The following is a 27,650-nucleotide window of genomic DNA, read 5'->3' on the forward strand; positions in this document are numbered from 1 at the left end:
ATTTGATATCTTATATATTCAACATCCTATTCCATATCCTATTCAAGTGAATATAATTATGCACATAGAGGACAAGTTGTTCTAATACAATTTTAAAGGCAAAAACAAGCTTTAAAAAGATTACTTAATGAGGAAAGTAACAGACTTAGAAAGGTAAAGGGGCCCAAAGTCATCTAGCTCATGATTCTTAAGCCTGAGTCAAAATTCTAGAACTTGTCAAAAAGTAAACCTGTATTCTTCCCCACCTACTCATCTCTGACCCATGATTAATAAACACTGAAAAATAATGCTGAGTCAATAACAAGAATATGATCTCAGCATTAAAGCTGACAATGACAATGACAAAGCTAACACAACCCCACCGGATTGGCCCAGATTACGGATGGATATCCTGTCATATGTGAGGTTCCAGTGATAGCACCACAGAACTAAACAGACTGAAGAAAGAGTTTAAAGACATAGTAAAGAACAGTTTCAGGCCACACAGTTGAGTTGTGTACTGTTCAGAAAATCCCACCTCCTGGTTTATTTTTCATTCTCAGCTTCCAATGAATGGTACACATTCTAAAATTATTTTGCTTCAAAGAAGCTTTGATTAAATCCAAAATGTAACAACAAGCAGCATTTCTGTATGTCTACTACATGCCAGAAACTGAGGCAAGCATTTTAAATGTTTTATCTCATTTAATTCCCATGACAATCCTATTATTTTCTCAAATTTCCAGATGGGGCTTAGAGAGATTAAGCAATTTGCTCAAGATGCTGGTGGAACCAAAATTCAAAGCCAGGCAGATGGCCCTGATTCCAGAACCTAACTGTGCTCTACAGCTGAAGGCAAAGGAAAACTATGCTAGAGGTTGCAAAAGGCACCTACACAAATTGCAGTTCAAGTGAACAGTGTGAAACGTCTGGCAGGTTCACAATATACCTTCTCTAACACCAACACAAATAACTCTAGCATCATCTCAGACCCAAAGCCTATCTCAATTACACAAGGTAACGAAGACTGGCATATCCTAAGGGAAGATAACTTCTACGCTAGGATGTACTGTCCACTGCTGCTGTTGAAGCTCTTCCTTTTATTTTGGTGTGACTTCAACCACCTTCAAATGCAAGGATGATTTATCTTCCTTTGAGCTGCTCTAACCTCCAACTAAAAGCAGATTCTATGTATGAATTAACAGGATGGAAAAGAACTGCACTCTGAATAATCTCCTTATGCTCTTCCAATCCCTCAGGATTTCAAAACCATTTCCCTCTCTATATTCACACCCTGCACCAAGAGGACAAAATGAGAAAAGGACAGTTGATACCTAAATACGTGATAATCTAGGCCTAAAGGGTGACCGGGCAAAATACAGAACATCCTGTTCATGAATATGCGGTTCTTTGATTTATCCCTCTTAGTGAGCGAAAGCCTCCTCCTTCATCATTCTCCAGATGTTATGATTGCTGTTGAACATTTGGGGGTATTCTCCTAGCTGCCTTGCCTCTATTACCTTGAATGACCCCGTGAAGGATGAAACAGTTACTCCTCTGTTTGACCTGCAAACCAGGGACGGATTCCCTGTTGTAGGCCAGAGAAATAGAAAACAAATACTGTTCTACTCCTTTTCCAGGAATGGCTTCCTCTCACAGTACGTTACCAACCCTAACAATATATAACTACACTAACGCTTTCCATGCACACTGTCTTATGGGAGCTTCGCAACAGGATTTCAGGTAGGGTCTCTATCACTGTTATTTCACAGCGACTGAAAGCAATTAAGTCCACCGGGGTCAGTGGCAAAAGTCCAGACTACCCAGTTCTCCTGATCACGTCCCCTCTCTGGCAATTCTAAAAGCAGTGATGGTGAACCCCCAAGCCTTGAACTAGCTTAATCCCCCAGGCACCCCGCCTCTGACCTTCACTGAACCACGACATGCCCTTCTGCCTCCCTTAGCACACCCCCTGAACGCAACGAGGCACAGAAAACAAGGATCGACTTCATTAATTCCCCCCACCCCCACTGAAATACCACTAGGAAGTCGAAATCTCGGCACTGGCGCTCCCATCCAATCGCTGTAAGGCCTGCATTTTTGTATTTATTTATTTAATATATTTTTTTTTTTTTTTTTTTGGATGGAGCTAGGACTCGCCCAAAATGTCGCAGTTCCCTTTTGCCTATCGCCCCGACAAAATCCCTCCTGTCTTACCTCTTGATGGTAAGGCTTCGGAACAGTGGATACCAGGCGGAGAACTGACAGTGCAGCACATGCTCCTTCTTCATCCTCCAGCTGCCGCCGCCGCCGCCGCCTCTCCCTCTCCTTCCAGCACCCTCCCGGAACCCAGGTCTCCCGTCCCGGAAGTACCCGCCGAGCTATTTTGGCTCAAGGACTCTTCCGGTCCATAAAGTAAGGAGGTGGTAGCAGAAAAGAGAGCGAGGAGAATCGCAGGGACTCCTTTTAGTATTGACTCATGCACGCACACACGCACAAACACACACAAAGCGTTCGCGTCCCGGAAAAGGAATTCCGGAAGTGTTAAGAAGGGGCTTCTAAGACGCGCACCGCCCCGGAAGGTAATTATTTCCGGCGAGGTTACGGGCGGGGGATTCTACGGGTGCCGGGAGCGGCCGAGTGCACATCCTCTTATCACCGCGAGGTGCGGCTGTGCCTGAAGCAGTAGCACCCGGTCTTCTGAGATTGCTGCCTCGGATTCGTGCTTTCTTCTCTCGTCCCCCTCCCCAAAGGAGTACCCTCCCCTTCACCCCACACCTTGGAGTAGGTAACTGGGCGCGGGCCAATCATGTACAATCCCCTCTTTGGGGATGAGGGAGGGAGCGAGCGAGCACAGCTGGTGCGTGCGGGCAGCCGCGCGCGCGTGTCCCAGTCTGCGGACTGGGCTCGAGTCCCGGAAAGCGAGGGGGCGGAAAGGAGGGCCAGTTTAGAGAAAACCAGAGACTGGTGTAGAAGAGCTTGGGCTCTTCGGAGTAGAGAAAGCAGGAAACACCGCAGTTACCTGTTCATGGGAGTGCAGTGGTTGAAGCATCTGCAAAGGGGGGAATGGCACCTCTTCGTTCGTGGAGGAGGATTGTGAGAGGGAGAGAATCCTGTCGGTCCGCTCCTGGGGAGTTCGACTTTGAAGGTAGAAGGGAGAGAGAAATTGGGGGGAAACCGACAAAAAGGGGAGAGGTGACTCCTTTGAGCGTGAAATTCATTTATCGCAGCCCTGCCAAAGTAGCAGCCTGGAAAAATACAGCCAGATTGTATCAGTAGCCGGGCCATGCTGGAATCATAAGACTGGGAGAGTTCTAGCCTAGTGAAATTTGCAGTATCATTCTTTTTCCCTCTTTTCTCCATCACTCTGTTATTTTCCTTATTCCTTCCGTGATGATGTATCAGATGGCGACCAGACAATAGAATATTTTAAAAGTTCACTTCTGTTTGTTTCTTCAGAAGAATCAGGTTCTAGCTGCTGAGTAACTTGCCTTGGGCTTGTCCCCGTCACGTCTAAGGGCACACATTTTAGGTATCTTGTTAAAACTGCACACTCTCTGGTCCGTCTAAGCAGTTTTAGATTAGAAAGAGGTGGGAACCCCACCGACTACAGGCCTCTTTGGAAGAGTATTCATTAGGATAATTACAGGCTCCTCTGCCTATTTGGAGTTAGAAACTCCTCCCCCAAAGAGTTTCATGTTTTGTTTTTCTCAAAAATGTTACTGGCTAAGTGGTTTAGTTGGGAGCATCGTTTTTAAAGATACATTTTCCAAAGCAGAGGTAAATTACAATGTTGCAGTGTGTGCTGGGGGAGGGGCGGCAGTAGTTTTTCTTAAGTACTTCTGAGATCCAGGATTATGTAGTCCTTTCTGTTTTGAGGGGGAACTGAAGCAATATTCCATATATGCTGGGAGAATCGTGCCAGAATGCCAGATCTAAGAGAGACCTAAAGCCAGATCACTCTAAATGTCTGTCTTGATTTGACCTAGAAATAAACAGGGTGCTGCTGAAGGAAATGTTAGCACTGCTGAGGTGAATTAGGGTAAGGTTATTGTCTGTTGAAGATAGGAATTAATAGATGTACAGAAGAAAGTAGAAACTGGGAATATAGTCCTTCTGGAAGGAGTAATATGTTAACAGCCCAGGAAACTTGAGTGTAGAGGTTGAGGCAGCTGCAAAGCATTAATACAGAACTGGTTATTTGTAGAGAAGCAGCCAAGTTTGTAAACTTAAACACTACAGGGCCAGAATTTATTGCAGATGTCTTTTATTTGGGCTGTATACTTTAGAAGTGAGTTCGGTGACTTTTTAGTATTACAGTTGATTTTAAGTTAACTAGTTACACATTTAACTAGCCTCAAATCAACATTACAAACAGATACTCAGGTATTTTGAATGGATACAGCTAAATTCCCTTTGATTATTTTTTAGCCACCATGTTTGTCTTTTTTCACTTAGCCATGAAGTGTTTATTCTCAAGTTTCTTCAATAAAACCTTTACAACAATGGAAATAGTTGCTTTTTCTCATGCATGCCTAAAAATATCAGTAGCTAAATGATTGTGGGGGAGGGGGTTTATTGGGCAATTCTAAATTAAATAATGAAAAACATTTCCTGCCCTGAATCCCACATGACTAATCCTTCTAAATTAATACTTCCATCTACCTGCTGGTTTTATCCACTTGGATATCATGCCAACATCTCAAACTCCCGTGTATCCCTATTTGACCACCGTACTACAGTCCCTTTCTCCTGATGCCCCAATGTCCTTTGAGAACATCTTCTTGAAATTAGCTTTGAAAACCCCTTCCTTAGACGCTGGTTTAGGACAAGTAATAAAGTCTCATATGCAAGGAATTAAGTCTGTTACCTTGCCAGGGCTACCACCGTAGGCCAAACCTATGGTATCTCTTGATTGGGCTATTGCAAGAGGTTCTTTACTGGTCGCATTATTATATGGCTGTAACCAGTTAACCTTCCCAAGGGTAATTCGTTCACAACCCAAACTAAATGTAATGATTATAAATCACCAAGTAGCGTAATTTCAGGAAAATGTTAGTTACCTCTCTGCCCACCCAACCCCATATCTGCCAGAAAAGAAAGGAAACTCAGTGGCTTTCCATAATTAACAAATTACAGGAAGTCTTCATTATCTGAGGATAATTGTCAGCAAAGGAAAGTTCACTTAAAGTAGATCCATTTGATGTGGATACCAAAATTTTACCGTAAGTGGTACAAAAGAAGGAATGATCAAAATATCTTTAAAAAAATTAAATTTTTAAAAGTTTTATGATTATAACCAAGACCATTAAATGTAACTATACTAATTACTTGTTTATTATAACTCAAGTGGCTTTTCTGTGTAATTATTCTGAAAGAATGTGGAATGGCATCTTGGACAGGCCTAAGCGTTTAATGCTTGACTTTACACAATCATAAAGTTATTTTTTGCAAAAATTAATCCTCTCCCACTTAATTTCTTTCAAAATGCCTTATTGGAAATTTCTCAATCCAATTATTAAACTGTTTCAACTGCCTGACCTTGGTCAATCAGAAGCTTTGCTTATGATTTGAGCTTCTACAACTTTTATTTGATTGAGCATAAATGATGTTGACAATACTTTTATCTGGGAGAGAGTCGCCAGCGTGTTATTTCTTGTGATTTTTGCTTCACTTTGCAACGTCAGCAAACTGCAGGGATTCCAATATGGTAATAACTGAATAATGAGAAGTCTGAGTGCAAACTCCGCTCCCACTTAACCTGCATCCAGCTGTTGTTACTAGGACTGAAATACCCAAGATTGTGAAAAAATAATCATTTTTCTTCCTCCCTTCAGTGGAGAATTGTAAATGCTATCCCCAAGAGGAAGGAGCTTACATAGTTACAAGAGCTTGCGGCATGCCAGTTAGAGTTGTTGGGTGCTTTATTTGCCCGCAAATCTGGGGAAGGGGGCAGGCATCCAGCCAAATCTGTGTAAGCCCTTAGAAATGTGTTTGCATATGTTAACATCATCCATCATATGGGGTTTGTTTGGGGCGTAGGGGGCGACTGAGAACCACAGAGCTTGCCAAACTCTGTAATTTCTCAACCCTTCCCCTAATTAGTGTCTGTTTTTCATGTGGTTCCTTCTTTGAAATGCTTTCTATGTCTTCTTGGTATCTAAATCCTATCTTAATATCAAATGGCCTCTTAGGAGTAGCCTTTTCAAAGTCTACTACTTTCCCGGCCTCCCAAGTGGGTGTGATTTGTTGCTCACTTAAAACACCCTGGTATTGCGTTCTCTCTATAATAGGCATTTACCCTTCTGGTCCTTTGCAAGTTGAACTATGAAGTCCCCAAGGGCAGGATTATGGGTCAGTTTGCCCTTAGTGTGTGTGTGTGTATTTTTTTTTCCCCAAGCATTTGAACTGCCCCTCATAAAAACCTCCTGCCTACCACTGTATGGCAATTCTAAGAATCCTGTGATGTTTCCCTTACAAGAGTTTTTGGTGCCCTGGAAAAATCGTACAGCTAACACATCATAGACCTTCAGTGTTCAGACCAAACTAAAACCACATAAAACAGTTATGTGAGTTAAAACAGTTGAACACAACATTATATACACAGGTATTATTTTAAGTATAACATGTACATATTAGCAGCTTAGCAGCAAAATGTAGATGACCTGAAATTCTAGCTAATGAAGTGGATAAAATTGATATTACACTTTACTTTTAAAACCTAAAAAAAGCATTGAATCAGCTCAGGAAAGCTCTATCACAGTAACTGAGACAGGAGTGTGCAGCATGCATTGGAGCTCCATTTCTTTCTGCACCGCCTTACTTGGAGGGACTGGTCCCCAAATGGCACCATTTAGCTTCCAGTTTTGAAATGGTGCTAAAAATAAAACTCTTTTTCTGTTTCAGTAGTATTTTTGAGATGCTTTTATAATCCTGAACATTTTTGGGAATCACAGAATAAAGAATATATTTTGAAATCACCCTTTAACCACACTTTTTGGTTATATTACACTGTCAGCAGATTGCTACAAAATGCTGTTACCTCTTGGGGCTGATTGCATTCCAAGCAATTACCCTGGAGAGGCCCAGCCCGGCTTGCCACTTTTTTTTTTTCTTTTTTGTAATTTATGTCTGTAGTTTGTTGTCTTTCTAGCTCTCTAACATTCTAGCTTAAATATTTTTTAATACATTCTGTTTGAAACAACTGTTTATAGCTTAACATTTGCTGACCAAAAATCTTCTTCTGATTACTGAGCCTGTGTTGTAATGGAGTTTAACTAACCTGGTTAAATGAAGAGTAGCCGATCTGAGGGACGGACCATCCTTCAGAATAGTACTTTTTCACCTTTTGGCCATCAACAATCCCTTTGACAATCTGAAGGAAGCTATAAACATATAAAGATAAGGGGACCTAGCAGATAATTTAAATGTCTTAAAGTTGTATGTAAATCTGAAGGAGCTAGTGGCCCTTCTGCCGCCAAAGATACTCACCTGGGGACGGGGGACAACCTCCATTTTGTCCAGACTTTCTGGGAGTCCAGATTAGGAACCCTTTTAACAGAAAAAGTCACAGATGATCTAACTCTTCTTTTAAGAACTTCAGATGGTGCATATACTTTTGAAGCCTGCAGTTCTCTGTTTTTAAGAAGTTTGGGTAGGCATCAGAAAAAGTTATTTGGGGTCAAAATACAACTTTTCAAAAGGAGGTCCAAATTTAACTTAACCCAAGCATCTTACACCTAAATTTTAAACAGATTACGTTGTGCACTAAATGGGGTCCCTTGGTTGCCTAAAAGTTTTCTCTTAAGTGACAGAATTAAAAGCAGAGGAAATCTTCCTTCTGTGATGTATATGTTCCTAATAGAAAGGAATGGAAATCTGGAAGATAAAAATCTAAGTAGAGAAAGTTCTTTTATCTGGGTGTGGAGACCACACAGGCAGTGAGCAGTAGCCAACCTTTGATTTTAACCCATGGCTAGTTTTCATATGGGTCAGCATACTACTTTGATTGCCTCTTCACAATGTAAATTATTTGTCATATATAAACCAGTGATAGTTAAAAGTTTACCAGGAATAACTGCCTTTTATGCTATAGGCATATAGTCAATATGCTAAATGACTGGCTAGTCTAAATACCCACGTAGCTTACTGTTTTATTACTTTCAAGCCTCTGTTTAGAAGTCACCAGATTAAAGGGGGCTTTCATGATGATGCTCTAAAGATACCAACCCCCACCCCACACCTTCTCTACTCTTCTTATCCTTCTTCATCTTCCTCTGTAAAACTTAGAGTCTCCCACATAAATTTTGTATATTGTTCCTCTGTTTTCTCCCCTTCCTCCCACCAGAAAGTAAGCTCCTGGCGGACAGGGCCTTTGTGCAGTCCACTGCTGCCTTCCCAGCACCAAGGACGCAACCTCACTTCCAGCCCCTCGGCCACAGGGTGCTCTAGCCAAGTTACCTAAGATAAAGTCGACATTCGTTTTTTACGAGCATTAATACAGTTTGCGCATACTTCTTAATGGTTTAAATGAATGTGAAAATGTATACACGTTTCTTTCTCTCATCATCTTTAAGTGGTTTTTATGTCTTTAGCATAATGTCATTTTTTTCTTCCCTAAGGCCTCAAGTTTTGCTTCTTTGCTGAAGTCCTTACTGGAAATTGAATTCCTAGGTTTGCCCACAAAATAATCTGCAAGCAACAGTGTTGATTACATCTTCATGATACAACAGAAATACAGTTAATTTTACAACAGAAGTATGTGTTGAGTATCAGGCAAAATATACACCCAGAGGACAGTAAAATGGTCACTTGGGTACAGGAATGCCACGCATACACTACGAGTCTGTTGAGTCCAAAGCAGAGCTCCTTGAACTAGTCTCCTAGGTGTGGTCAACCTTTGGACCTAACATGACTTTCAACAACCCAATTATTTGTCTCTTGGGGATTTTAAGACTGCAAAGGTGTTTGTTAATTGAGATGCAATTCACATACCATAAAATTCACCCTCTTAGACTGTAAAATTCTGTAGTTTTAGTGTATTTGCAAGATGGTGTCACCATCACCACTATTCAATTCTAGAACATCTTTCATCAAAAAGAAACCCCATACCCATAGTAGTCACTCCCTAGTCTTTCCTTACCCCCAGTCCCTTGGCAGCCTCTAATCTGCTTTCTCTGTCTCTGGATTTGCTCTTCTGGATATTTCACATACATGGAATATTCCAGTATTTGGCCTCTTGTATCTGGCTTCTCTCACTTAGCGTAATGTTTTCAAGGTTCGTCCATTTTGTAGCATGCATCAGTACTTCATTCCTTTTTATGGGTGAATATTATTCCACTGAATGAAATACCACATTTTATTTATCCACTCATCAACTGATAGTCATTTAGGTTGTTTCCACTCTGGGGCTATTAGGAATTATACTGCCATGAACAGATATTTGTGTACAAGTTTTTGGTTTTTGTGAGAGTATATGTTTCATTTCTCCTGGGTATATATAGGCATGAGATTGCTGCGTCATGGGAATTCTGTCGTTAACCTTTTGAGGATTGTTTCCCAAAATGGCTGCACCATCTTGCATTCCTTCAAGCAGCATATGAGGGTCTCAGTTCTCTACATCCTCCCTGACACGCTGTTATCTGTCTTGATAATTATAATCATCACAGTAGGGGTGAAGTGTGGTATCTCATCGTGGTTTTGATTTGCCTTCCTCTGATGGCTAAAAATGCCAAACATATTTTCATGGGCTTACTGGCCATTTGTATGTCTTCTTTGGAAAATGTCTATTCAGGTTCTTTGGCTATTTTTAATTAGGTTGTCTTTTAGTTATTGCATTTTAAGAGTTTTTTGCATATTTCAGATACAGTTCTCCTATCAGATTTGCAAACTTTTTTCCCATTCTGTGGGTTTTTTTCCTATCTTCATGGTATCCTTTGAAGCACACAAGTTTTAACTTTGAGGAAGTCCGATTTATCTGTATTTTCTTTCGTTGCTTGTGCTTTAATGTGTCACATCTAAGAGATCATTGCCTAACCCAAGATCATGAAGATTTACACGTACGCTTTCTTCTAAGAGTTTTGTAGGTTTAGCTCTTAACATTAGCTCTTTAATCCATTTTGAGTTAATTTTTATATACAGTGTTAGGTAGAGGTTCACTTTTTTTTTTTTCCCTGAAGATTCCATCTATTTAGAGAGAGGGTGCATGTGCGCAAGCAGGGGGCAGGGGAGGAACAGAGGGAGAGAGAAAGAAAGAATCTCCAGCAGACTGTGCATTGAGCGTGGAGCCTGACACAGGGCCCAATCCCATGACCCCAAAATCACAACCTGAGCTGAAATCAAGAGGCAGACGTTCAACTGACTGAGCCACCCAGGCACCTGTGAGGTTTTTTCATTCTCATGAATGTATGTATCTAAGCCCAGAACAATCTCTTGAAATGGCTATCCTTTATCCCCCTTGAATGGTGGCATTCATGTTGAAAATCAATGGACCATGAATCTGTGGGTTTAATTCTGGACTTTCTATTCCATCAGTTTATGTCTGTCCTTAGGCTGGTACCCACGCCATCTTGATTACTGTGGCTTTTATAGTAACTTTTGAAATCAGGAAGTGTGAATCTCTTTAACTATGTGCCAGGAAAATTTTGAAATTGAGTTAAACTAAGTTAGTCAAATAAAGACAACTAGACAAGGAACTATTCTTCAAAGTAAGTTTACGCAGGCCTCAAACTAACCTAATTTACTTTGGAACAGAATGGCTGTCGAGACTTACCCAGCCGGATTCATTTTACTCCTTCCTTCAATTTTTTTTTTTTAAAGATTGTATTTATTTGTCAGAGAGCAAGCGAGAGAGAGCGCTCAAGCAGAGGGAGGAGCAGGCTCCCCACTAAGCAAGGAGCCCGATGCAGGACTCGATCCCAGGACCCTGGTATCGTGACTTGAGCAGAAGACAGACGCTTAACCAACTGAGCCACCCAGGCATCCCACCTTCCTTCATTTATTCAGCAATGATTTTAGGGAGTTTCTATACCAACACAATTGTGAGCAGTGTTGAACACTGGACAACATAAAAAAAAATCTCATGTCCAGGAGATGGTTTTGGAAATTCCATCCCAGGTGGGAGGTTTTCAGCCAGAGCAGTGATGGTAAGGATAGGACACTCTTAAGAAATGTTGAGACAGAATTTTTAGGACTTACAATGGATAAATTATAAGTGGTGAAGGAGAATAAGGGATTGGAGCTACTTCTATTTCTGGCTTGGGGGTGATGAGTAAATGGGCAGATGGTAAAGGAGTAGACTGCACTGGGCTGAGTAAATACCCTCAGTAGTATCATCTGTTCTTTCAAGAAGTCCAGGAAGGCGGAAGGAAAGAACAGGGTTATGAGAAGGTTAAATGTGTTTTGTTGGGTGCGTTTTAGGGTGGAGGATATTTGCCATCTGGGATAAAAATTGCAAATGAGATGGGTAGTGTCATTATTACTTTAGGCCTCAGAAGAAACAGAGCGGGGCACCTGGGTGGCTCAGTCGGTTAAGTGGTGGCCTTTGGCCCAAATCATGATCCCAGGGTCCTAGGATCCCCGCATCGGGCTCCTTGCTCAGCAGGGTGTCTGCTTCTCCCTCTCCCTCTGCCTGCCGCTCCCCCTGCTTGTGCACGCTCTCTCTCTCTCTCAAATAAATAAATAAAATCTTAAAAAAAAAAAAATAGAGCAAAGACACTCTTTCCTCCAAGACAGTTGATAGGAGAGTTGATGTTGATTCTCTGTATTTTCCCTGTAGCAAACATTAGGAGGTGGGCTAGGTTAGGGAACTACAGATCTTAAGAGTAGTAAAGCGTTGGAGCAGCCACTGAGAACTGTAGATAAAATAACAAGGAAACAGAAAATAGGAATGAAAAAGACAAGACAGAGGATCGGTTCAGGAAGTCTAACAGCTAAATATCAGTTCCTAAAAGAAAGAACATAGAAAATAGAGGGGAGGAGATTATCAGTGAAATATTTCAAGAAAAGTTCCCCATAAAGAAGCACAGTATGGCTTCCAGATTGAAAGGACCCATTTGACAAAACAGGGGAAGGGGATTAAAGGTACGGATGTACAGGGGCACCTGGGTGGCTCAGACTGTTAAGCCACCAACTCTTGATTCCAGCTCAGGTCGTGATCTCAGGGTTGTGAGATAAAGCTCCGCGCTCAGCTGGGAGAATCTGCTTGAGACTCTCTCTCTCCCTCTGCCCCTACCCCACTCATATGCGGACATGCATGCTGGCTCGCTCGCTCTCAAAAATAAATTTTAAAAAAAAACAAACAAAAGATATAAACTTCCAGTTATAAAATAAATGAGACATGGGAATGCAATGTATGGCATAGAGAATATAGTTAACAATATCGTAACAAGTTTATATGGTGACAGATGGTACCCAGATTTTCGTGGCGATGACTTCATAATACATGTAAACGTTGAGCCACTATGTTGCACACCTGAAACTAATAAAATATTGTATGTCAACTACACTTCAATAAAAAAAGGAAGGACCCGTTTGAGTTCCCAATACAGTAACATCAACATGAAGACATGAATAACTACAGGTTTCCAAAGAAAGAAAAGAGGCCACAGAGGAAAATAATCAGGAATCAGAATGGCTTCAGATGTCACAACAGCCAATACCAGAAGCAAGACAACTGAGCAAGGCCTCCATATTTCCAATAGAAAGTGATTTTTGGCCCATACTTCTATATGCAGCCAGGTTATTCAGTCCACTTTGAGGGCAGAGAAAGATTTTCAGACACTCGGTACAAAAAGCAGGAGAATAAGCCAAGGAGAGACTGGAGTAGGGTACAGCACGGGATGGGGCCTGCTCTTTCCACGACAGAGCTGGTGCTACTGGTCAACTCCGGTACAACTCTGACTTTTATACATGTTGAAGCTTTAAAGTGAACGGGCCACAACAATGTGAATGTGTTGAATTCCACTGAGCTGCACATTTTAACATTATTAAAATGGTATATCCGTTTACTACAAGTTTAAAAAAAAAGATATATGGGAGGTAGAAACAGGCAGCTCATAGAAGTCTTACAGTTTAGCTGTCAAGGGTAGATAAGGGACAGTGGTGAAGGGGTGGGAATGGGGAGTGGTATACAATTATTGTACTGTTTCCCCCTTAGAAAGTTTTTAAATTTGGAGTCAGAAAAATCCAAGAATGTCTGTGTAAGTGCCCAGCTCCCGCCCAGTAGGAATTTAGCTAATGTGAGCTGAATCTGACTGGGATGGCTGCGTGTTCTTTCCTGGATGTTTCCTGGGGCCTTGGCATTGACATTCCATCTGAGGCAGTCCTCTCAGGTTTCACGTGAGGAAAGCGGCATTGACGACATCAGATAAGTTTTTCACCATTTAAGTATTTTCACCGGTGGCCTCCGGACAAATGTTTAATTCAGAAAAATAAATATAGCCTAAACACATCTTATTATCTTACAGCGTGAACTTCCTGCCTGAGGACTATAAAGACTAAGTAGTTTGAAAATGGAAAACCAAGAAACAGCGGATCCTTCTCAAAATACCAAACAGTCTATTATTTCAGAGGAGGTATAAATTGTTTTTCACTTCTCTGCCCCCTCCCTACACAGAGCTGAGTTTAAATGAAATGTAGAAACTGTTGTTTCAAATGTTTATATTTAATTCTTTGTGTGTGTGTATTCAATTATTAAACAGTTTCTTAAACATTGTTCCTACTCCCTTTTTAGGACTCAGGGACATTTTGCTCTTGTGTGGGAGCAATAGTGTATCTCTTAATTATATGTACTAGTGAAGTGTTTTTAAAGTGGATTTGGGCTGTTGATACAAAAATTTTCAAAATTTTATTAAAAGTTTCCCTGGGTAGAAGAATAAGTCATACGTGAGTTATAGGGTTTAGACATTCCATACCTAAGTATCACGTCTTAGTTAGCTGTTTGTGGTCTCAATATATATGTTTAAGAACAATAAGAATCTAAGTTGTTAGTTGTAGTCTGAATTCCAGAACTAATGTATATGTTGTATGTTATTTGGTTTAGCTTTTAATAAGTCTCTTTCTGCAGGAACCATTGCAATGGATAAATTTTAAATCCTTCGCCTTGGAACTCTGACCTTGACATCTTCCTGCAGTTGTTTACGATTTAAAAATCTTTCCATGTTGTCTGTGAATAGATCTGCTGATAAATATTAGGTTGCTGCTGGCCAGAAGTGAAAGATAGGATAGTGAGAAAAAAGCTACTGCTTTATGTCCGCAGTGACTCTCTTCTGTCAGTTCAGTATAGTGCCGTAGGTAAGTTAGTCCAGGTAACCGAAACTCAATGTCCAGGCAGAGCGATCCTGGGCCACCTGTCTTGGAGGGGATGGGAAACCCACGTGTTCCTAGAAATGCGGTTGTTGGACATGGTTTCCTCAGTCAGCCTTCCCGTGCGGTCACTGACTATAAACCACCACTGAGGACTCTCTACCCACGAAACACACCTCTGTGATGAGCACCCAGCTCAGAGGATAGAACACTAGGTCCCCAAAAACCCCTCACTCCTGGTTCTCCCTCTCCACTTCCCCGCACCCCCCGTTTGTCAATTCTCATCTCTCAGTATCACTTCCCAAACTCCAGAAAGAAACCCAAACACCCTTCAGAAAAAAAAAAACTTTCCATACTTTGAACTGAAAACCTTCCCGCAACTACTGGGAGGGGCACGTGAGCTCCGGGAGGGCCAGGAAGAGAAAATCTGAAAGAAAACAAACCTAAGTAAAATCCTCAGTTTGAAAATCTCCCAAATTAATGTCTCCTCTTAGTTAATTTCAGAAGGAAAATGGGTCAAGCTTGAAAAAACAACGTACATGGATCCTACTGGGAAAATAAGGTAAATGATTTTTTCCCTTCTGTAAAATGCGCAGTATTTGGGTTCTCAGTCAGGTCTCTGTTTAGCATTTGATGTAAACTCTGATAGCTTCCTCATTATAAACTTGGTCTTAAATGAAAAATCTAATTCAGTGCTTTCTCATTGTTAGAATGTCTGGGTTGCTTATAATCTCTGAATAAAATTACATTGTCAGTTTGTTATAATAACTAATCAGGAATTGATTTTTAACACCATTCTCCCTGAGGAGATTCTTATGAACCTGAGATTTGGGGCCAGCCTCACTTAAGCTGATAAAGCAGCAGAATAATTAGCCATCCAGGCTGCCCCCTTCTGGTCACACCAATTTTTAATTTGTAAATTAGAAGGATTAAGGAGAGAATAGTTCTGGGTTTGAGATAAAACTTACATCCTTTATACCTTGCTTGTGGAAATGTGAACTGGGGGGGAAAAAAGTTTTGCAAAGCATTTCACAGTATGTACCAGACAGACACCCTTCGACCTAAGTAATCCCATTCCTGAGACTGTTTGGAGTCAGGTTTGTGCATGAAATATGTTCATCAAAATTTAAAAAGACAACAAATTGAAAGCACCCTAATCATTTTAAAAATTGGGAAATGATCGTTATAGTGTAACATAAGAGAATATGATGTACAGTATGAGGGAACATAGTCAATGATATTGTAACAACTTTAGTGACTACACTTATGACCATTTTGTAATTTGTATAATTATTGAGTCACTATGTTGCACACCTCAGATACAATTTGTGTGTCAATTATTCTGCAATCTGAAAGTGGGGAAATAATTTTTTAGTGTATTCATTTGGTAAAATCTCTGCAGTCATCTACAGAGCAGATTCTGAAGACAATCTAGCAATATGAGAAAAGTGATTAAGTTGTTAACAACATAGGAAATGGTATTTATGCTTTTTAAATTCTTTCCAAATAGTATATTTAAGAAAAGGCTAGAAGGAAAACTGGCAAAATATTAAAGGCACCTGTGTGGTAAACCTTTTCTGTTTTCCAAATTTTCTGTTTAGAAAGTTTTTGATTTTATAATTAACTATCAGAGAAAAATATGTTAAAAATAGATTAAGCATTTCCCTAGTGAAATATAAATAGGAATGAAGTGGAATGAGAAAATACAAAAATATAACTAAATTTAGTATCCAGATTACATGATATAAATTAATTAATATAAAAAGTCCATTTGCTAAGTGATCAGATAACAGAGTTTCTTCATGAGAAAATATATCTACATCCCTGTGAAAGGATGCGGACTTGCCAGTAATAACTGAAACCACTTTAATTACATTTACTAAACTATTAAAAGTATTAATAAGGGCCAGTGTTGGAGAGCTGTAGGAAACATTAAGCTATCCAAAGCACGATTAAATTAAAACCTCAAAGTAAGAAACTGGGCACACTGCAGTCCAACACAGGGGAAGCGTACAGAACACTTATTTACATGAGTTTGATGTGTGGAACTAAGTAGGAAATTACTAGCGGGTAAAGGAATACAGAAATGTGGCCAGGCCCAAGCCTGCAGGAACACAATATGCTCAAATGTACTTGTATTTGTGAAAATGTACCCAATTTGTAGTGATATGGTTTGACTCTCTTTTTCCTCTAAAGTTGTTTATAACAGATACAACCCTTAACACTAATTGATTGAAAGAGTAGGTGTTGGTTTGCACCAGCTCATCTCTTCACCTGACTCATCTTCCTCCGTCAGCATTTCTTAACAGGGACGTGCATCAGAATCACTTGGAGGCTTTTTATCGCAATACTCGCATCCAGGTCTCACCTCTAAGGCGTCTGTCTCAGTATTGAGGGGTGCACTCAAGCCTACCAGATACCGTGCTTACATGGCCCTTTATAGCATGTTCACCTCCGTTCTTGCACGTGGACGTCTTCCCCATGACTTCCAAGGAGCTCTTACAAGACACATTGACGTTTCGTACCAAATGTCAGGCTTTGCAGAGTGAATCTCTGGACTTTCCCATAGGTCATGATGGTTAAACTTATCAAATATTTTATCTGGTACCTGATACATAAGCATGTCGGTAAGGATGAAATAGCAGCTTGAAAATCCTTTGTGCCACCATGTTATTTGTGGATAAAGATACAGAATTGATTTTAGTTGTGTAAAAACTGCTGGCAGCATCCCCCTTTATAGACATTCGGGACCGAGCCAAAGTCATCTTTTATTGCCATTCCTGCCTTTTGTGTTTGTTGACTAGGCTAACAATATGTTCTGGGAAAACAGGCTTTCCTATAACAAAGACTCAAAAACTGGAGTAGCTTAACTAGAATCTGAATTTGAAAGCTACAAGAGGCGTTTGAGATAACTTACTCTTAATTCCCTAGTGTTACAACTGAGAACAGTCTCAAGGAGTTTGTGGCTATGGGATTAGCTGTTAGGCAGACAGAGACTAAGATTTTCTGACTCAATCTAAAGTCCGTCTCTCAGAGTCCCTTGAAGATGATTGGAGCTCTCATGGGGCATTCCTGGTCTAGGGTTCCTTATAAATGCATTTATATTTCCTTGCTCATGATTCATGGCTTGTTACTGGTTATTTTACTTCATCTTAACCACTATAATGATGCTACTGTTTTTGTTTTCCTTATTCCTAGTGTTTTTGGGGTGACACCTTCAGTGTTCCTCAGCACTGTCTTCTTCAGTCTTTACAACTAACCTTAAGAGGTAGCAGAGAGAGCTCTGCCAAAAGGTGTTTCGTCTCTTGCAATCTGTATTATTTACTGATCAGAATTGCTTATTGGTTGGCTTCTTGTTACTAACAGGAATGTTGGGCAGGTGTGAGTTGCCATAATAGTGTTTGGTTTTCATAGGTTCATTTTGACACGTTTGCCATTAGAATTTGGGTATAATACCGAAAGATCTACAGTTTACAGAAAGGTTTTTTTTTTTTTTTTTAAGATTTATTTATTTGAGAGAGTGCACCAGCAGGCGGGGAGGGCAGAGGGAGAAGCAGACTCCCCGCTGAGCAGGGAGCCCAATGTGGGGCTCGATCCCAGGACCCTGAGATCACGATCTGAGCCGAAGGCAGACGCTTAACTGACTAAACCACCCAGGCGCCCCCAGAAAGGTTTTTTTGTTTTTTTAACTAGATTGAATAATCTAGATTTTTTCCATAGAAATGTGGCACAGTCCAACCCTTAAGGACAAGCTCGTCAAAGGTGTGAGGGCCCCTCTGGGCAGCCCATCTCCTCAAACCCACTCTTCTGTGGGGAGGCTGACGTTGATGCCTTTCTTACCCTAGTCTCCAGCACCACTCAGATGGCTTACTTCTCCTAGATCCAAAATTGATCTGCTTCTTCACTCCCATCTCTTAGCACTGCTCCTTTCTGTTTAAGGGATAAGAGAGGGAAGGGGAATTTCCCTCACATGTCCTTCCCCTTCAAACACAAGTGACACAATTGTAGCAATAACTGGATTTTCAGGACAGCGTTCCCCAGAAAGAAACAGCTAATCACGGAAAGGGAGCAGGAACCTGCCATTGCTCATCTCACTTTTTCCTCTGTGGACCATTTTCCCCTTAGGTAAGATCTCACACATGCAAAAGACAGCACTTAACTAAATTTAATAATTCCTCAAGGAATAAATGGAATGGTCCTGCTTTCTTAAATTGTTATTTTAGGTTATGTGTAAATAACATCTCAGGAGTTCATATTATGCAGAATATCTTTTGTTCTTAGCAAAAAGACTGGACTTTTCATAGGGGCGTAATTTGCACAGACTGCTCAGTAGCTTTGTAGCTTAATTGACTGCTCACCTGTAGACTTAAAATCCAACCTGAAGTATTTCCAGTGAACGATTTGAAAGGCAGCTCAAGCGAACAACAGGCCTTCTCTTTAGATAACATCAGAGGGTTAGATGTAGGGTGGCACGTTTTCTTTGGAAAAATTTTCAGGAGCTACAGGAAAGCACAGTTGGCTTTTCCTATACAGATGTGTATGGCTGTGGTCTTCTTGACCATTATCATTAGTACACTTGCATGCTTTGCATTTGAAAGTTCTGGTTGTGGACCGAAAACCCAAGGACATTCCCCTCTGTAACACCAGTGATTTTGTTTTTTCTTCTCTGCCTGGACAGAACTTGGGAAACTGTGAAACGTACAACCAGGAAAGGACAGTCGGCTGATGGTAGGAGTGCAAACCTGTTACAACTCTTCATGAAGGAAGTCACCGCACATTATTGCAGGAGGCGGGGTTCTTTTTACTTTAACCAAGACCTCAGAGCAGTTCTCTTCAATTATGATCTTTCATCTTTAATCCTGCTATTCCTTTTTGCATTGTTACATGACTAAATCAGGCTTTCTTTTAAAGATTTATTTATTTATTTGAGAAAGAGAGCATGGCAGGCGGAGGGGGAGAGGGTTTAAACAGACCCCGTGCTGACATGGGGATTGATCTCACGACCCACGACCCTGAGATCACGACCTGAGCCGAAACCAAGAATCAAGACGCTTAACCAAGTGCACCACCCAGGCATCCCAGTCAGGCTTTCTTGATACATAATTCTGGCTCCTGTTATCTCGGGTCAGTACAATGTTTTGAGGGGCAGGTCTACTAATATTTAGAGCCAAATATAAGTCAGTATAACTTGAAGCCACATACTGTTGTCTAGATATGACTTTTTCAAAATCCTGTGTATTCTCTTCAGAGGACCTAGGTGAAAGCCTTTAATTTGGAAAAATATTTGGCCCTGCTTTATGATGGACCAGTTGCTTTATAAGCTGATGAGGAAATGGAATTAGGAGAAGACTATCCTATGCATTCATTTCACTGTCCTTTCCACGCATAAATGCTTTGACTGCAAAGATCCTGAAAATCCCCTCTGATCTAGGAGAGGTTGGGCAGTAGGTCTTTGTTTTTTTCCCTTTCATTTTGTTGTCTGTTTTTACTGAAAGTACACAGAGTAGCTGCGACAGCTGCTGTTTCTGCCTGTGGGGATAGTTGGGGGCAAGGGAGTAGCCAAGAGCTCCCCGTAGGCAATTTTGTGTTTTCCAGAACACAGTGGGATTTTGCCTATGTTTTAAGGCCATGCAAAAGGTTTCTCTCTTGGGAGAAAAGGTCCTTGATCCTAAAACAGTCAAATCCAGTGTAGCTAGCGTTTACCACAAACAGCAAGACTGACTTGATTCATTGCTTCAAGGACGCACAAGCGCACGTTAGATGACTGTCCCTTCACCCGCAGTCTGGCTTCCTGCAGGGTGAGAAACGGGCCTCTGCGGAGGTTAGCATAAGGCAGGAATGTGTCCTTGACCCTGTGCTAAATGCTCATGGACGTTTCGTTAGGGATTCCCTTGGTTTGATCTCCTGCTCACAGGCGTGGCGGTCATCCCAGTGCTGCAGCGGACTCTTCATTACGAGTGCATCGTTCTGGTGAAGCAGTTCCGGCCACCGATGGGAGGCTACTGCCTAGAATTCCCTGCAGGTGAGTCCCTGAACCGAGGGACCGCCGGGCCCGGCGCCGAGCCCTGCAGCGTATGGACCCTGAACACTTTCATCTGTCCCTGTGGTTTTAAGTAAAACAGAAGCATCCCTGCAGCGAGCTACCCCCGGTCGCGTTCTAGTGACGCGCTAAGCCCGAGAGCGAGGCGAGGGTGGCGTCCCAGCCGGCCTTTCCCAGCCACCTCTCAGCAACATTCTAACTTCTCTTTGAGGAACTGCGTTTCCCTAATTTGTCAACTGAGTTCCATTTTCTATCACTAGCGATCTGCCTCCAACTGGAAATTCACAGTAATATAATGAGGTCAGACTCTTAACCCCAAAAATCGTGAAGGGAAAAGACATCTTGATCTTCCTGTATGTACACAGGCCAGGGAAACGGTCTTAACTTCCACTAGAATATTCTCTTGAGTTGCACAGTTAAGTAGAGCTATCCAGAATTTGAAGCTCTATGGCATCATAGGACTTAATTGGGTTGTTCCCATCTGAAGAGATTAGATCTCATTTATCGTTAGCGGTATAGGTTTTGTACTTTGAAATTCCAGCCCATGAGAAGGCATACCAACTCTCCTTCTCATTTACCAGCCATTTCACTTGAAGAAATTAATAACTTTAAAAGTAACAGAATAGGCTGTATTTTACTTTTTCATTGCGTTATTTCGAGTAAAATAATCCAAGTTCTACGGTCCTCCCCGCTTGGCCTCCCCATCAGCTGCCTCGAGTCCGCCAGCCTCCCAGCCTTCTCCCTCGCAGGTGATGCTCATGCCAGCATTTCTGTCCAGGCCCCAGGATCGCCCTGCAAGGGAGGAAAGCAAGTAGGTGACATTGTGACCTGAGGAAACTGAAAAGAGTGCCAGGCTTCCTGGGCGGGGGCACATAGCTGGTCCGTCACCAAGGTCAGTGGGCCAACAGCACTGAGCCACTTCTCCTCACAGGAATCCGCGTGCAGAACACAAGTGCCGAGACACTCCTGGGAACAGTTGAGGTCTAAGTAAGACGAACAGATGAGAGCTACCAGAACCTACTCGATGTGCCTAGGGTTTTTTCTTTCGCCCTTTTTTCTTAAAAAAGTTCCAAACCTCAGTCAGTTGTACCTGTACAACCACATTCCACAGTCCTCTGGTTCTTCTCATGTAGCTCAACCGCAATTCTACTAGAAGGAGAGGTTCCAAAACCCTGGATTCAACCTAGCCCACCTCACAAATGATTTGAACTTCCAGGTCTCATCGATGATAATGAGAGCCCAGAAGCAGCGGCTCTTCGGGAGCTTGAGGAAGAAACTGGCTACAAAGGTGATGTTGCAGAGTGTTCTCCAGGTGTGTACTGCTATCCAGGTGTGCACTCGGGGACAGACTTGAAAATTAGTCAAGCCGTAGATTCTTCTGTGTGTAAAGGATAATGCGGGTGTTCTTTATGCTCAGGATTCAGACGGCTTTTGTCTTGGCTAATTCACTGACAAGAAATCCTAGTTAGATTTGGTCACCCTCTACCCGTGAGCCTCCCCTCCACAGGGGAGCCAGTTTGAACAAGAAGGCCCTGAAGCTGGAGCAGAAACGTGAAATCCATTACCTTCCCGAGTTTCCCACGTCCTAAGCTTTATGCTTTCTTACCTCATCCATGTGCCAGGCACCTCACTAGAGTTTATTTCTTGTGGTGGTGAAAGGAGTTGACAGCACGGCAGCACCGCCTAACCCCTCAGACTTACCGAACTCAGGAACTCGGGGGAAAGTACGAGTGCTGGCTACACGCATGCTCGGCGGTCCTGCAGCTCTACCAAGGGGATCGGGCCAACCGTCGTTTGCCTGCACGAGTTCTGTGTTAACTGTGAATCATGAGCCCGGTTTTCTTCCGAAGACATTTAAGTAACGAAAGAGATGGCACGTGACTGGTGTCTGTCAGGGTGACCTGTCGCTTCTCTCCGCAGCTGTATGTATGGATCCAGGTCTGACAAACTGTACCACACACATCGTGACGGTGACTATTAATGGGGATGATGCTGAAAACGTGAGGCCTAAGCCGAAGCCAGGTGAGCGTGCGGCGGATACGTTTAAGGTGCTGTTGCGTTAAAGACCGTTTAACTTGCTACTGATTCGGTTTCTGACTTGTCAGAATAGGCTTGTAGGTCCGTCATCGGTACTCCAGGCTCTTTTCCTAATCTTGGGTCCTTTAGCATTTTTCTTTCAACGCTTACTGACCTTTATGCTTTCTTTATAAAATGTCAAATTAACAATATTTACGTATTTTCTGTGTGGAGTTTATGCCCACGTGGTAATATGAGCCACAGATCTGAAGAGTCAACAGTGAAAATCTTCAGAATCACTCATTTCTGTCTTCGTGTGTTATAAGAATGGCATAAATTATTATGAGCAGACAGCAGCTGACTAGTCTTCAGGGGGTTCCGTTCTTAGAGAAGCGTTTAGGAAGTTCCTGGCTCTATTATTAATTTCTCAGCAAGTTCGGACTCGAGCTTTGATGCCTGTCTGTCCATGTCGTCTCCCACCCCATTCCAGGTGGTGCTCTCACACACACACAGTCACGTGTCACACAGTCACGTGTGGCACAGTCGTGTCACAGTCACGTGTCACACACACACAGTCACGTCACAGCCGTACTCTTCCATTTCTCACCACCTCACGTGCTCCTGAATGTTCCAGTCCCTTCGCAGCTGATTCTAAATGCTCAGTTCAGACTTGCTAATACGCGTATGACATGCAGTGCAAGAGCCGTCCTCAGAGGTGAACAGGATCACCCATTAGCCGGCAGTTCCACTCCTAGGTCTACACCGCAAAGCACTGAAAGCAGGGGCAGGGGCTTGCCCAGGTACTTGCACACCAGCGTTCATGTAGCCACCCTCACGGTACCCGAAAGGTGTCCATTAGCAGATGCACAGCGGGATAGCATCCAGCCCTTAAAGAGACCTGCTGGTGCAGGCTGTAACAGCATGAAGTCTGAAACGCTGTGCCGAGTGCTTAGTGCAGTGAGACAAAAAGCATAAATAGGGACACCGGGCTGGCCCAGTCCATAGAGCATGCGACTCTTGACCTCCAGGTCATGAGTTCAGGCCCCACGTTGGGCATAGAGCTCACTTTTAAAAAGAAAAAAACTTTTTTAAGCATAAATCTTGTGCTTCCACCCATATGAGGTTACCTAAAATCCGTGTATTCATAGAGACAGAAAGTAGAATAGAGGTCAGCGTGTATGGGGACGCACTGCTTAGTGGCTACCACGCTTCTCTTTGTGAGGCTGAGAAAGCTCCAGAGAAGGATAGTGCTGATAACTGCACAGCAGCGTGAGTGTATTTAATGCCCCTGACCTTTAAAAATGGTTAAAATGGTGAATTTTGTCTATTTTAACAACTTAAAAATGCATGTGTGTGTATCCTAGAACATGCTTTAAATGTTGCTATTACACATTTGATTTGGAGAACAATAATAATTTTGTACTGTTGGAATGCTTTTTACCACGTCCCCAGATGAAATTAGCAGAGACCCAGGTTTCTGTTCAATTCTTGCACCCTTCTCGGTGTGTCTTGCACAAAAGTCTTGCAGTGTTTGACCACAGCGTCATCCCTCTGTTTGTTTTTAGGAGATGGAGGTATGTTACCCAGCTAGCAGTGGCTGACCGTGTGAATGGCTTAGCGCGGTGGAAATGGCTGCAGGCATTTTGTGGTGTTCTGGTAGGCCCTCTTATTCTTCAGCTTTGTTTTCACTTGCACTTTGTTTGTTTAGAATTTGTCGAAGTAATTTCCTTACCAAAGAATGACCTGCTGAAGAGACTTGATGGTAAGCATTAAGACTATTCCCCAACTTCCTCAATTTTCCCCAGCCCCAGCCCCATCCAGTGGGGCACTAAATAGAATTCCCCTTCTGTAAATACAGTCTTCCTCAATAAAGTCAAATACCTAGAAACTGTTGTACAGCTGCAATTCACCAAGAGTAATTTTCCTTTCTGGGTGGCATAGAGTTTGAAAATGTAAGCAAAACATTCTACGTCAAGTGAAAGCTTTCAGTAGGGTGGATTTTTTTTTTTTTTCCTATAGAAGAGTCAGGATCATATTCCTACATATTTGCCAAAACTCTATACCTCAAATCTCTAATCCAGGGCAATGCAGAGGCCTAAGTAGGTATCTCTTAGCTGACCCTCAAAGATGCTAACCTGCTGGATGGTTCTCTGTGCAGGGTTGAAGTTAAAGGAGAATGTAACAATATTCCTTCTACAAAGATGGAGGTATATGAAGAGCAATATGCCAATATAATGAATCAGACTACCACTGTGACCCCTAGTAAATCACTGGTCATGTAATTACATCGTGTAATTCTTGGTCAACCCATCTCCTAGAGATCTGGTAAAAAATTAAGATTATGTGGACAAACGTCCCCTGATAAAGCCACAGTAGGATGTACTGTACTGGAGACAGACAGAGGCCCGGCTGGGAGGGCCCCATTCACTCATTTGTAAAGAAACAGATAATCTTCCTAATTTGAATGTTTTTTAAAATTTTTACTTCAAAAAGTAACTTGAAGCACTGTTTGACCTGAGGCTTTGAGGGCTCTCTCTTCCTCTCCTTCTATAAGAACCACTGGCTTACAGTTTTATTTCTGATGTCTGTGTTGTTTTAGAAGTAAGCATGAGCTTCCAAAAACGACTGTGATTTCAGAATTCCCAGAATGCACCCCTTCCTACTTTATGTTTTTTAAAAACTAGACCTGAGGGGCGCCTGGGTGGCCCAGTCGTTCAGCGTCTGCCTTCGGCTCGGGTCACGATCCCAGGGTCCTGGGATCGAGCCCCGCATCGGGCTCCCTGCTCTGCGCGGGGAGCCTGCTTCTCCCTCTCCCTCTGCCCCTCTGCCCCTCCCCCAGCTCATGCTCACTCTCTCTCTCTGTCAGATAAATAAATAAATAAAATCTTCAAAAAAATAAGATAAAAAAATAAAAACTAGGCCTGAGGTAAAACTAGGCCAGGGTCTCAGATTAGAAACGCTCACACCGAAGCAAGCCACGGTTTACTTAGAGAACACTGTAGCTGCCAGTAACGGACAGCACAACTCGGAGTCTGTCGCGTCTGCCTGGGTCCCCTCAGCTGACCGTGTATCAGTCACGAACCAGAACCCGTTTCGCAGCCTCTCCCGGCTTTTCTCCTAAAACAGGACGAGAGGTAGCCCCCGTCTCTGAGGAGGCAGCAGTAAAATTAAACAAGATAATGTTGGCACTAAAGGGCTTAAATGTTAGATGCCGTATGTCTTTGAGAAGTATTCTCTCAAAGAACTAACTTCCTTCTCCCTTCCGTCCAACTTCACCTCCGTCTTGCCTTAGAGGAGGGGAAGACAGAGACAGATCTGTAGAAAGAGGAAGGGGGAAAAGAACCCTTTTTCCTAGCTTTATTAGAATCAAAATACAGCAATCAAACCATTTATTCAACAAGTTAACATTTGGGAAGGTATTTTGAGTTGTTTGCTCTGAGGAGTAACTTTCAACACTTACCAAGCACCTGCCACAAAGAGGAGGACCTAACCCTGCCTTCCAGGATCAATACATCTCCCAGCATGTTCCTGCACTAGTGGCTAGGAAAACAAGTGACAGAGGCCAAGTCTGATCACCTCCACCAGAGCGACACAGAAGTTTCTCGTTAAAGCCCACTGTACAGCGTAAGATTCTGAGACGTCATTCTTTAAAAAAAAAAAAAAAAAAAAGATTTTATTTATTTGAAGAGAGAGAGTAAGCACCGCCAGGGGAAGGGAGAGGGGGAAGCAGACTCCCCGCCAAGGAGGGAGCCCGATGCGGGGCTCGATCCCAGGACCCCGGGATCATGACCTGAGCCGAACGCAGACGCTAAACCAACTGAGCCACCCAGGTGCCCCTCAGACCTCATTCTTGCTCGAATTCCAGCCCTGTCGTGCACACAGCTTAACTTGTGGATAGAAAATACGTATTCCCTAGCGGTGGAGAAGACAGATGAACCCCTCTATGAGGGACTGAAGAATCACCACTGAGCCCTAGAACGAGCTATAAATAAACAAATCTATCTACAAACTTAGAACGTTGCTGTTTTAACATATAAAATCATCTCAAATGTGTGATCTTCTGCCTTTATGCTTTTTTCTTGTTCTTGTCTCTCGCTGGAACTGTAATCCTGCTTATATATTCTTTCATCTTCTATCTCACTAGAGTAAGATCCTTGAAGGCAGAAAATGTCTTGTTCACCACTTTACCTCTGGCATCCGGCACAGGACCTGGCACATAGTAGTAGCTCAGTAAAGACGGGCTGATTGATAAGGGGCATTGTCCTTGATTAACTTCACTATCTAACTTGTATCCTTTGCTTCCTCTAGCTCTGGTAGCTGAAGAACATCTGACCGTGGACGCCAGGGTCTATTCCTACGCTCTGGCACTGAAACATGCAAACACGAAGCCGTTTGAAGTGCCTTTCCTGAAGTTTTAAGGCCAAAGGACAGTAGCCATGTTTTTATAAATAAAACCACCAGGCCTCCTTCACTAAGACTTTGTATTCAGCTTAGCTTACTGTAGACTTGAAATTAGCTTTTTTCATTAAATAAAAGCAACACAGAATACATGTGGTGATACGGAATTGTAATTACAGGGAGGCTGTAGTCTTCATTTAAATGCTAAACTCCAGCAAATAGTTATGAAAAAGAACATAAATGCAGGTACCCAGTTTTTAATCCAGTTTAAAGTTCAGCTGTTCCTTATCTAATCTACTCCCAACAGGATATTTCTAGAAGAAAAATGACCTGAATTCCAAATTCGGTCAATTATTCCCACCCTCAGCCCCCATATAAACGTCTGTAACGAGGTATGCAAATAACTATCTACTATGTCAGTGTTTGAAACAAAGTTTTTTGGTTTTTTTTTTTTAAAGACGGGCCTATACAGGGACTTTCTTGGTCCTCCTCCTAATTACCCGCTAGAGCAGGGTGTAAAATCACCAGAGAGTAACATTTCATGAGAAGCAAATGTTTACATTTGGCTAGTGTCCTCCTACCACCTAACTACTGAAGGTAAACAAGCTGTTAGGTAATGAAAAATGATTGATTCCATTCAGTATAACAAGGTTAATAAGAAGCTAATGAAAATACAGGGCCCTTCCCTCAAGCAGGTGTATATACTTTAGAATTTCATTTCCTATCCTTACCTCAGGAAGTACTTCAAGTTTCTAAAACCAAATCCATTTACGTGGCTGGGGGGCATCACTGTCTTGGTGTTGAACCTGGAGTGTAGCCAGCAAGGTCAGCAAATACCAGAAACCCAGTCCAGCTATCTTACAGGGGAGAACAGGGCCACTGTCTCCAGCTCAGGCCATGCCTAAAGCCCCCA

General features: G+C 42.3%; 2 protein-coding genes across 8 annotated transcripts in view; one reads left to right on the plus strand and one right to left on the minus strand.

The window, feature by feature from the left end:
* The window catches only part of CDC123 (cell division cycle 123), a 57,020-nt gene extending 54,689 nt beyond the window's left edge, over nucleotides 1–2,331 (minus strand). The window contains exon 1 of one of the 2 annotated variants that reach the window (XM_025853573.2): nucleotides 2,197–2,331. In XM_025853573.2, the coding sequence (XP_025709358.1) occupies nucleotides 2,197–2,270 (74 nt within the window). In that variant the 5' untranslated portion in view covers nucleotides 2,271–2,331. The remainder of the gene's footprint in view (nucleotides 1–2,196) is intronic. The other variant, XM_073879927.1, reaches the window with a different exon arrangement.
* A 100-nt stretch (nucleotides 2,332–2,431) lies between these two features.
* NUDT5 (nudix hydrolase 5) lies at nucleotides 2,432–26,910 on the plus strand. Of its 6 annotated transcripts, none has more exons than XM_073879929.1 (9): nucleotides 2,432–2,561; nucleotides 13,446–13,553; nucleotides 14,778–14,845; nucleotides 18,962–19,011; nucleotides 20,198–20,305; nucleotides 21,540–21,635; nucleotides 22,244–22,345; nucleotides 24,048–24,101; nucleotides 26,648–26,910. In XM_073879929.1, the coding sequence occupies exons 2-9, from the start codon at nucleotides 13,491–13,493 to the stop codon at nucleotides 26,755–26,757; spliced, it is 651 nt and encodes a 216-aa protein (XP_073736030.1). In that variant the 5' UTR covers nucleotides 2,432–2,561; nucleotides 13,446–13,490; the 3' UTR covers nucleotides 26,758–26,910. The 6 variants fall into 6 exon arrangements, with proteins under 6 accessions (XP_073736030.1, XP_073736031.1, XP_073736029.1 ...); XM_073879930.1 differs by lacking the exon at nucleotides 2,432–2,561 and adding an exon at nucleotides 2,584–2,767; XM_073879928.1 differs by lacking the exon at nucleotides 2,432–2,561 and adding an exon at nucleotides 2,584–2,763.
* The last annotated feature ends 740 nt before the right edge of the window (nucleotides 26,911–27,650 follow it).

The sequence above is a fragment of the Callorhinus ursinus genome, unplaced genomic scaffold (assembly GCF_003265705.2).
Source record: "Callorhinus ursinus isolate GAN/ISIS: 27379988/994484 unplaced genomic scaffold, GSC_fseal_2.0 scaffold36, whole genome shotgun sequence".
NCBI lineage: Eukaryota > Metazoa > Chordata > Mammalia > Carnivora > Otariidae > Callorhinus > Callorhinus ursinus.